General features: G+C 42.3%; 1 protein-coding gene across 3 annotated transcripts in view; it reads right to left on the bottom strand.

Moving 5' to 3' along the window:
* Positions 1–293: 293 nt before the first annotated feature.
* The window catches only part of LOC147189536 (putative uncharacterized protein MYH16), a 31,486-nt gene continuing 21,462 nt past the window's right edge, over positions 294–10,317 (bottom strand). For all 3 annotated transcript variants that reach the window (XM_086137965.1, XM_086137966.1, XM_086137963.1), the window contains 16 exons: positions 10,227–10,313; positions 9,315–9,560; positions 9,107–9,224; positions 8,113–8,240; positions 7,798–7,994; positions 7,573–7,705; positions 7,280–7,496; positions 5,975–6,111; positions 5,803–5,906; positions 5,387–5,579; positions 5,105–5,308; positions 4,539–4,664; positions 4,302–4,472; positions 2,537–2,737; positions 1,773–1,919; positions 294–1,518 (listed from right to left, as the gene is read on the bottom strand). In XM_086137965.1, the coding sequence (XP_085994091.1) occupies positions 1,366–1,518; positions 1,773–1,919; positions 2,537–2,737; positions 4,302–4,472; positions 4,539–4,664; positions 5,105–5,308; positions 5,387–5,579; positions 5,803–5,906; positions 5,975–6,111; positions 7,280–7,496; positions 7,573–7,705; positions 7,798–7,994; positions 8,113–8,240; positions 9,107–9,224; positions 9,315–9,560; positions 10,227–10,313 (2,562 nt within the window). In that variant the 3' untranslated portion in view covers positions 294–1,365. The remainder of the gene's footprint in view (positions 1,519–1,772; positions 1,920–2,536; positions 2,738–4,301; positions 4,473–4,538; positions 4,665–5,104; positions 5,309–5,386; positions 5,580–5,802; positions 5,907–5,974; positions 6,112–7,279; positions 7,497–7,572; positions 7,706–7,797; positions 7,995–8,112; positions 8,241–9,106; positions 9,225–9,314; positions 9,561–10,226; positions 10,314–10,317) is intronic.

Below are 10,317 nucleotides of genomic sequence, written 5' to 3'. Positions count from 1 at the left end.
TACGTCAAGACACACAATCTGTGAAAAAACAAGTTACGTTAGTAGAGTTCGATCTCACCTTTCTTACTCTCTCAATGTAAGTGTGTACCTCACGCATGCATGGCACAACGCTGCCCTCAAGAGGCCAATGTGTGCACAGCCAGAACAGTCGGTATATTTTTTTAAATTTGTTTAATTGCGATTCTTTTAATATATGATTGTTTTATTCAATAAGTTTGTCATCCTTTCAAGCGATATTTCAAGTTGGTTTTCAAGGAATATGACTTTGTTCAAAATTCACGGATACAAAGATGTAGACTTTTTTTCTTTTTAATACCAACACAAAATTTCACATGATATGGCACAAAATGAATTATCTGAGGTCCGAGGTCTCCTGTTTCTAGTCTCAAACAGTAAAGCACCAAAGTCAGATTGATAGGTGACAAAATTAACAACTCAAAGAACATCTTTTTATTTCCAAAAACAACATTTTACATTCAAAAAATAAAATGTTTTGCTCAAGCTTTGTTACAGTCAAGGGCAGTAATAGGATGTGCTTAAAAGTAAAATACAAAATGTTATTCAATATTTTTGGATAAGATAGCTGCCCACGTGAGTGGCACCTGTATATCAAATTTTACAAGAAGCGCAATTTATTTGTTAGCCTTGAGTGATGAGTGAGTCCCATGACAGATGTTTTTTTTTGATGGATAGACTGCATTGTTGATCAAAATTGAATAGCTGTGCATGCAATGTTTACCAAAAAAAAATCAATGACTGGAAATGCAAATTGCATATAAATCAGTGAACAATAAAATAGCACTTTGGACCCAGCTAATAGTTTGAAATGAATAATTCATTGACCTCCTGTCAGGTTGGCTCCTTTTTTTATATATATACTGTATATTCAACACGTCAGCCTCGACAAATTCACTTCTGAATTCATGTTATGATACTTTCTTTGAATTTTAAAACCAAAATAATCCTTGCTGATGAATGGTCTACAACTGATGTATAAAGTGCATCTTAATTTTTTTTTAAACTCAAATACAAACAGTGCCGGGCATTTTATTATATGTTGTTTGGCTATTGATGTGAAGAGGACAACACACTGTATTAGATCAAAGGCCACCATATGAGGAAATACGGCAGAAGATTTCATTTGTTGAAACACGATTCAATGTCACTATGAATACATATAGGAGGAACAGGATAAGATGAAGTGTGCTTAAAAAAAACCAAACGTGTTGTTCATGACAAAATAATGAGAGCGCAACTCGACGCCAGGGTTTTGTTCATCATGTGGAAGTGGAGTAAAAACACAATTTCAGTCCGACGTCTCTCTCAAGACTTTATACTGCTTTGAAGGTAGAAAACTCAACTTTTCTAGTCAATCATCAGCTTCTTGAGAGAGTTGAGATAAGCCGGAATGAGCGAGCTGACGGACTCGCCGTCGTCGTTGAGCATCTTCTCGCCTCGGCCCTCTGAGCCCACGGAGCTGGCCGACCGCACCAGACCGGGATGCGGCGTGCTGTAACCCTGCGGGTGGGCAACAAAAACACACCATAGGCACTGGGGCACAGTCATACTGGACCAGTGACATAGTCGTCCTTATTTCTCTTCAGTCAAGTCCAAAATTATTCAAACCGCAGGGGTATGTGTAATTTTGGGCTTGACTGTAGGCCTATTCGTGCTGCACCTGAAGTTATTCATACACTTTAGGTATGAACAATATAGTATTCACACATCCAATCGAATGTAATAAAGAGCCAGATCAGGCTGTGATGACATACAGAGGAGTATCCCTTGCTGAAGCCGCCTCTCTTCTTGGTCCTTATCTTAGTAAGTGCCGATTCGGCGATGTCAGCTCGTTCTTCAGCGTCATCCAGTTCATGGACCGTCTTCCTGTACTTGGCCAAGTTCATGTTGGCTTGCTCCTCCTGCGATCATTTGTTGAGAAATATATTGTGAAATTATTCCATTTGGTGGGATAAAGGCGCAGTTCGAAGTTTGACATTGCTATTTCTGTAGAAAATGTGAGTGAATGCGAAAGAGCCGCCGGTAAAAAGAAACGATGTAGAGCAGGGGGTGTCAAACTCTTTTTTTGTCACGGGCCACATTATAATTACCGTTTCCCTTGGAGGGCTGTTGTGACTCAAACCATATAAAGAAGTCAAGAATAACTGTTGATTCAATTAATGTTTAAGTCATGAAGGGTTTGGTAACAAGAAAGTACTTCCAATGTCTCTCTTATTTATTCCATGGGAGAATTAAAAATGTTTGACATTTTAGAAAGCATCATGGAAGGTGACATGTTTGATTTTGCTTTTGTGGGCCACATAAAATGATGTGGCGGGCCAGATCTGGCCCTCGGGCCTTGAGTTTGACATCTGTGATGTAGCGTGCTTTTGAAAAATGAAAATAGCTGAAGTTTTACAATTTTTTTTTTTGTTGCAGAGTTTAAGAGTGGTTTGAATTGATTGAAAAATAATAATAACAATAATTTGAAGTAGTTCTTTTTGGTGGAATGATAAGAAAACGTGGAAAACACACATACAGCCTCTTCCACTTGTCTCTTGTAGGCCCTCATCTTGTTCTGCAGCCTCTCCACCAGCTCCTGCATTCTCTGCTGGTTCTTCTGGTCCTCCTCAGACTGGAAGACAAGTTCCTTGAGCCGCCGCTCATTCTTCCGTAGAGTCTTCACCGTCTCGCCGTGTCGCTTCTGCTCGGACTCCAGTTCGAGCTCCAACTCTTTCACCTGCATCCACAGCATCGCTTTGCAATTACAGCATGTGACAACAGAGGGCAGTGATGCTCTTCTACTGCTCCCCCCGCCCCCCGCCCCCCACCACCACCACCACCACAAAAGCCAAACCACAAAAAAAGTATTTCCTTGCAACGCTCGCACAGCCATATTGAAAAGCCACATTTGGTTTTTGGCATTTTTTTTAGGTTCCTGTCCTGTCTAATGCAGTGATTCTTAACCTGGGTTCGATCGAACCCAGGTTAGATTCGGTGAGTCGGTCGCAGGGGTTCGACGGGGCCTCTGCCATGGAGGGTAACACACACCCGACTCAACATGTTAATTAGTTATGACACGCCCGCTTGACCATCACTGACTGCAGATGATCACATGACATTGCTTGTCCAATCAGTGCTGTGAGAAATTTAGTTCGCTTGGTAGTCAACGTTCTGACTGTTGTGATAGTGTGTCGTACAATTATAAAAAAACAACAACTATACTTATCTCTTTCAATTTTATTACATTTTTTTCTGTTTTTAATAAATGTGTTTTTTTTAATATCTTGAATTTATTTTAAAAATATATGTATTTATTTTTCACTCATGAAGGGTTCGGTGAATGTGCAAATTAACTGGTTGGGTTCGGTACCTCTCAAAAGGTTAAGAACCACTGTGACTCTAATGCAAGTGAACCAGCCATCACGACACATCATATAATGTCTTAATGTCGGACCATTGGCGTCTCCGGCGTTCATGACATTAGCGACGAGCGGTAATAAACTTGCAAGGGGGAGTATGTGCCTTTCAGCCTGCGTTGGACTGTCTTTTCTGTCTTTTGAGCGTCTCTTCATCCTTATGCAAATTAGCTCCATAGCAGCAAGCGGAAGTGCAGAATGGCCAGCGCACTTTCAGCAATATGCAGGTGAGAAAAGATGTACTTATTGGTGAATTTCACACCGGATAGATGGGTCGGCACTCTTGAGACTCAACTATTTGGACACACACACACACACACGCACGCACACAAAATCAGTTTTGCATATTGTGCCCTAATTAAGACTGCACCATTTGTACTCTGACCTTGTTGTTATATGAATAAATTATTGACCAATATAAATTGTTAAAACTGACTTCCTCTCTTTGGCAATGTTAATGGCTCAAAAACCACGACATTTTTTGGGGGGGGGTTCCGAGTAAGTGATGGTTTCGGAGAGTCAAAGTTTCCGTCCAATGTCAGCAATCGGTATTTCTGGAAATAGACCTTACGGTTCCAGAAGCACTGTTTTTTGACAGTCCAATTCACACTGGTTATCGAGTGTGGTGGGAAATCAAGACAGAGGCACATTGGGGTGGATGACATGCTGCAATTTAAAACATACAGTTCTTTGCAACTGTATAAGATCGTGGTGAAGGCCAACCGCATGGTGGACGTGTCTGAGATTCAGCAAATCATCACATGACAGATGAGGAGCGACTTTCAAGAAGCATGGTACGAAACAGCAGGCTTGTCATTCAAAGGATCAATAAATCGTAAAAGAAAAACGACCGCATTGGGTTAAAAATACTGAGCGGCAGTTTACCTTTCCTTCCAATTTCTGGATGATCTTCTTGCCACCTTTTAGTGCCATTTGCTCCGCCTCCTCCAGCTTGGCGCTCATGTCTTTCACCTGAGCCTCAAGACCTTTCTTCACCTTCTCAAGATGGATGGTGTGCTCTTGCTCCAGGCGTAGCTCCTCCCCCACTCTGGCCAACTATCGACAATCAGCAACTTATTGATCGCATCGCTTCACGAGTTCCTGTGGCGCGTGCGTTTTTACCTCGCAGCTGGCCTTCTTGGATTTGTCTACCGATCCTTTCAGCTCTCCTTGGAGCTCATCATGCTCATGCTGCAGAGCTTGGATATCCACTTCCAGCTTCCTCCTCCCACTCAGAACTGACTGGAACTAAAAAAAAAACAGAAAAGTAATGAATTCACGGGTCTGGTTATTCTCCGTTAGGGATTTCATGATTTCTTGATTCCTCTACTTACGAACGTCTCTTCATACAAAATTTTCAAGTTACGATACGCCTCAACAGATATTAGGCTCTAGTTTTGTAGAATGCACTTCTGTGAAAAATCCTGAAGACACAAGGCTCTTTGCTAGCTGTTTGCTCGACCGGTCTCCGTCAAGTTGGGCACAGCATCGGAAGTGTCGTTGGAAATGCGCCTGGGGCAGTTGTTTAAAACGAACGAGACTAGACGCCCTGATTTGCCATGAGTGGCTGCGACCACCCCCACAACTGCGCAGCACTCCCTCCCTCAGACTTTTTTTTGTTTTTACATCACATTGCATTTCTTCAAACGCTAAATTTCCTACTCTTAGACCGAGAGATCAAAAGTCACCTGGTTGTTGAGATCGCTGTATTTTTCGTTGGCATCCTGCAACTCCACTTCCAAGGCTTTGCGAACTCTCTCTGTATTCTCCAGGGCGGAACGAGTCTCTTCACCGTCACTGACCAGTAGCGCACAACGTCTCTCCAAGGCCGCCAACTCGTCCTTGTGCTCCTCGCGGGCCCTCACCTCCTCCTCAAGCTGAGCCTGGAGCTCCTAGAGAAGACGGGAGTCACACAAGTTTGCACAGTAGTACAACACCACGATGGTGAAATGAGCATGCCGTCATCAAACCTTGATCTGTTGCTGAGTCTTTTTACTGCTCTTGGTGAACTCAGTGTTGCTCTTGGTGAGGAGATCCACTTGAAGCTCCATTTCAGCCACATCCGCCTCGAGTTTCTTTTTGAGCTTTGCTCCCTCCATGCGACCTTTAATCTCCACATCCAAAGTGGCCTGCAGTGATTCCAGCGCCCTCTGGTGGCTTTTTCTGACAAAGAAGTCAAGAGGTCAGAGTGAGGATCAAGCTTCGGCTTCACTGTTGAATTTTATTGCACCCGAGCTGTTTTGGAAGGAAGAGAAAGCAGAATGAGACAAGACTTACCTCTGGAGTACATTGAAGGTTTGAAAAGGAAATAGAAGACAGTATTACAGGCAGAAAGTGTGTGAAGCATAAAAGACGGGGAGAGGGGACTCTCAGAGAGATGAGGTACCGAGCAGCATCAATCTCTTCCTCCTTCTCTTGAAGTCTGCGCTCCAGATCTGATTTTGTCTGAGATAACTCCAGCTGCGACTTCAGTAACTTGGTTTCCTCAGCCTAAAAGGAATAAATCTGATCAGAATTGAAATGAGGAACATTTTGATTCGGTGAAAATGGAAATTAACCTCTAAAGCCGCCTCGGACTCTTCCAGCGAAGCCTGTAATTCTTCTTTCTCCATCTCGATCTTCTTCTTTGCCTTCTGGAGCTCGTGGACACTCTTGCCTCCATCTGAGAGCTGGTCCGTGAGATCCGCAATCTCCTCTGCAAAGAAGGATAGCTTAGCATTTACAGCCATAAAATGATTTTAATTCCCTTTCAACATGTGATCATACATTCTTCTGAGCTCCCTTGAACACATCATGAACAGCCATTCGATCAGTCTACACATACAACCCGAATGCTTCAAAAAACTGTCAAGCAATCGAGTCTGCAAATGATGCACGGATTTCACGTCAACAGAGTTTAACTATTATTTCAAAATACAGTAACATACTGTATATTTATGCTCAATGTAAAGATTTGAATCATTTCTATCAGGGGTGTCAAACTCATTTTTGTCTCGGGCCACTTCGGAGTCTTCCCTCGGACGGCGGTTCTATGACAGTTGAAACCACAAACACATTTTGAAACGTCTCCTCGCATTATTATTCGTGCACAACAAATTATTTGATAAGTAGTTTCGAGATCAGTCAACTAGAATAGTTTGTTCCATTGTTCAAGTGAATGTCAACATGACAACAAAATTCTTGCAGAATCTCATTTCTTATTTATTACACATGACAATTTGACATTTTGGTGCACATTTTCGCAAGGCTCATGCAAGTTGACACACATGATTTACTTTGGCGGGCCACATAACATGACATGGCAGGGCTAGATTTGGCCCCCAGGCCTTGAGTTTGACACCTGTGATTTATATTGACAGATTAAAAGCACAGATTTACCTGAACACACAGAATAAAGTCATTGCTCTGATTATTAATTTGCCTTTTGGTGGCCTGTATTATTATTGTTATTATTTATTATTTTTTGATCATGTTCATGACAAAATATGTCAGAAAATGTCGATCGGTTTGCCGAGCTGATGTCCTATTTTCTTTAAATTATATAAATAGATAAATTGTTTGCTTTCATGAAATCTGAGGATTTGGGACTTTTTCAACCAATATAAAAAACTATTCAAAATCTCAATTTTTGTGTGTGTGTGGCTACTTAGGCTTTTCTTTGCCATTGTGTTTTGCCGCAACCATTTCATCTGCCCTTTGGCCTCGAAGGAGAGTAGAAATTGAAAGCGAGAGAGGATGATCATTTGTGATTTATTTTGTGGTAGCTTGTTCGTCTCTGAATATGTCGATTTTGAGGGCAGTGGCTCCCCCCGCGTTAGGGAGCGGGTGTATCGTCGGCTTGTGGGTCAACTATCCAACTCTACCTTGGTAGACCTTGTTCTCCCTTCGTAGCGCTTCCAGCTGCTCCAAAGACTCTTCATGGACCGTCTTCAGTTTGAAAAGCTCGCCCGCGTGTTGCCTGCTCTCCTTTTGACAGCCCTCCACCTCGGCTACCAGCTCCTCGCATTTCTGCTTCCAGTCTCCCAGTTGCTTTTCTAAAACCCGTTGCTTTTTATCAAGAGCCTGTCCGCATCCGCTCGCCTTCAAAATGGAGAGCAGACTTGAAATTCTAGAATCGAGGGCATTTAAGGGAATAGAGCACACTTCCGCTCTCTACCTTCTCCAGGTCCATGCACAGTTCCTCCACCTCCCCCTGGAGCCTCTGTTTGGTTTTCTCCAGAGAGGAGCATTTCGCTTGCGTGGCCTCCGCTGCCTCCTCTGCCTCTTGCAGCCGCAGTACCAGTTTTTTCCTGTGACGCAAACATTATTTCCTAGCAGTAGACCGGAATGCAGCTGTCTTCAGAAAAAAAAAAAAAAGACTGCCAGTATCAAGTTGACCTACTTGGTTTCCTCCAGCTCGTCGGCATACTGGATGGAGTCCGCCTCGTGTTTGGTCCTCAAATGCGTCACCTCGCTGTTGAGTTTGGAGACGAGCCGCTGCAGCTCTTGTTTGCTCTCCTGCTCCTCCTCGAGTTGCTCCTTGAGCCCCTCGCACTCCTGCCGAACCGAGCCCAGACTCGCGCCGACCGCCTGCTTACACTGGCAACCAACAAGACACCCGCGCGTTCGGTATTTCCTTCGTTTGCTTCAGAGCCACGTGAAACACTTCATTTCCGTTTCCTTTTCAACTTTTGTGCATCCACACCGCGACGCTTACTTTGACCTCCTCGTCCAGCTGTTTCTTCAGTTCCTCAAGCTGAGATTGGAGGAGAGACTTGGTCCGACTCAGCTGGCCGGATTTGTTCTCAGCCTCCGCCAGTCGTCGACTTGTGTCTGTGTTATCGGCTAGAGAGGGCGCATTGGAAATTTGATTGACACAATATACTTTGACGGAATTATTATTTCAATCCCGTTTCCAATTACCGTATTGGCCTGAATATAAGACGGCCCTGATTATAAGACGACCCCCTCTTTTTCAAGACTCAAGTTTCAAAAAAGACTTTTTGAACACCAAATTAATTTTTATACAGAAAATAATTACAGTACATCTGAAACAAATGATTCTAAGAATATATTTGAGAGAAAAAGCATGTTATTTTGCCTCATTCAAATCTTAATATGTGAACATTTAAATATGTAAACTAAAGTGCAATCACATTCGTAAATGAATGGCTTCTGGTTTTTGAAATGTAAATTACATCATAACTTCTCTTCAGCTGCCGGTTAACCTGGTCGATCTTCGACCCACTTTTCTCCAGATTGTCGCTACATTTCTCCATTTTCTGTTGTCTCTTCTATTATTTTCTTCCCTTTTCTTTCTTACTGCTATTTTTCATTTTTCTTCTTCATGCTACCGCTATTTTTATTTTTATTCTTCGTGACAGGGGTTCACTTTGGCCTGGGGAGTCAAGTTCAGCATTCGCTTCAATGATATCTGGCACCATTTAGCGTCGTGAATGGGTATAATGTCTAGACCCCGAATATAAGACGACCCCCACTTTTTCAGTCTTATTTCAATGCAAAAAACACCGTCTTATATTCGGGCCAATACGGTAGTGCCTTCATCACCGACGACCAATGATAGATAACAGTCTGAAACTGACATGCCACCACTCATATCTCTGGTGTGCAAAGTAATTTTTCGTACTTTTGGGATATATTTGCTTATCCTGCTCAGCATCACATGAAGAACGTCTCCGTCATGACTGTACCTGTGAGTCTGTTCTTAGCCACGGTGAGCTCAGTGAGTGTCCTCTGTTGGTCATCTCCTCTCCGGTTGGCCTCGTAGAGCTGCTCCTCCAATTTCTTTATTTGGCTATCTGAGGACATCTGCAGTCATAAAGAAAAATGTGAGGCCCACACACGTGACAATTTTTGTCACAAAGGCTTTTGGTTACTTGATCCCCCTAACTCACGGACCTTGGCTTTCTGTAGACCTTCGAGTGAAGTGGACAGATCGTCGACTTCCATTCTCAAGTTCTGCTTCTCCTTTTCCAATTTGGCCCTGGTCCTCTGGAGAGCCTCACACTGCTCACTTAGCTCCGCAATCACATCACCATGGCGTTTTCTCATGGTTGCAGCAAGCGTCTCTGACTGGATAGATGACTCTTCCAGGTCTCGTCTCAGACGTTGGAGCTCCGCCTCTCGCTTCTTGTTCATCTCCATCTGTTCAGCACACAAAACCATTTCTTTACACTATGTAGTATTTTTTTTTTCAAAATCAATGTCAAGATTAACAGTTCAATCTGCTCCTTATTTTTAATGTTCTGGGAAATGTGGTGAGTTTCATTGCTTTTGAGCCAGAAATTTTTATTGGGTGAATGAAAGCAAATTTAACACATCTGTTTCTTGAAATGATAACCATCATCCTAAACCACTCAGTAAAAATTGACAGCTGGATGACTGATGGCTTGATATCCTTGAATGACTCCAGTAATTCCAAACACTGGGCTCCTTGACAAAACATGCCCAAGAGACCCCAAATTATCATTTGTTTTTATTGAAAAATACATTTGATGCAAGTACCTGACTACTAAACACCGGACCTGGTGGTCAAGTATCGGAATAATCAGAATAAATATATTTAATAAGTAATAGAATAAGTAAAATAAAAATAAATAAAAATAATAAATTATATATACAGTATATATATATATATATATAAGAAGAATTTTAAAAAATAATAAAATAAAACAATAAATAAAATAAATAAATAGATTTCATATATAATATAAAGGGTACGGCAAAAATTTGGGTCGGATAATTTGACTACGTTGGGGCGGGTGGATTGCATGTAGCCACGCAAGATTTTTTTATTATTATTTTTTTTACCTGCGAGGCGGTGACCCCGCCTGCTTCCTCCAGTCGATCTGTGAGTTCTTCTAGTTCCCTGCCTAAATCTGCTCTCTGTTTCTCCACCTGT

The sequence above is a fragment of the Hippocampus guttulatus genome, chromosome 19 (assembly GCF_054856545.1).
Source record: "Hippocampus guttulatus isolate MCC_2025c chromosome 19, RoL_Hgut_1.0, whole genome shotgun sequence".
Lineage (NCBI taxonomy): Eukaryota > Metazoa > Chordata > Actinopteri > Syngnathiformes > Syngnathidae > Hippocampus > Hippocampus guttulatus.
Note: the sequence above shows the minus strand (reverse complement) of the source record. Positions and strands in the feature narration are given on the sequence as shown.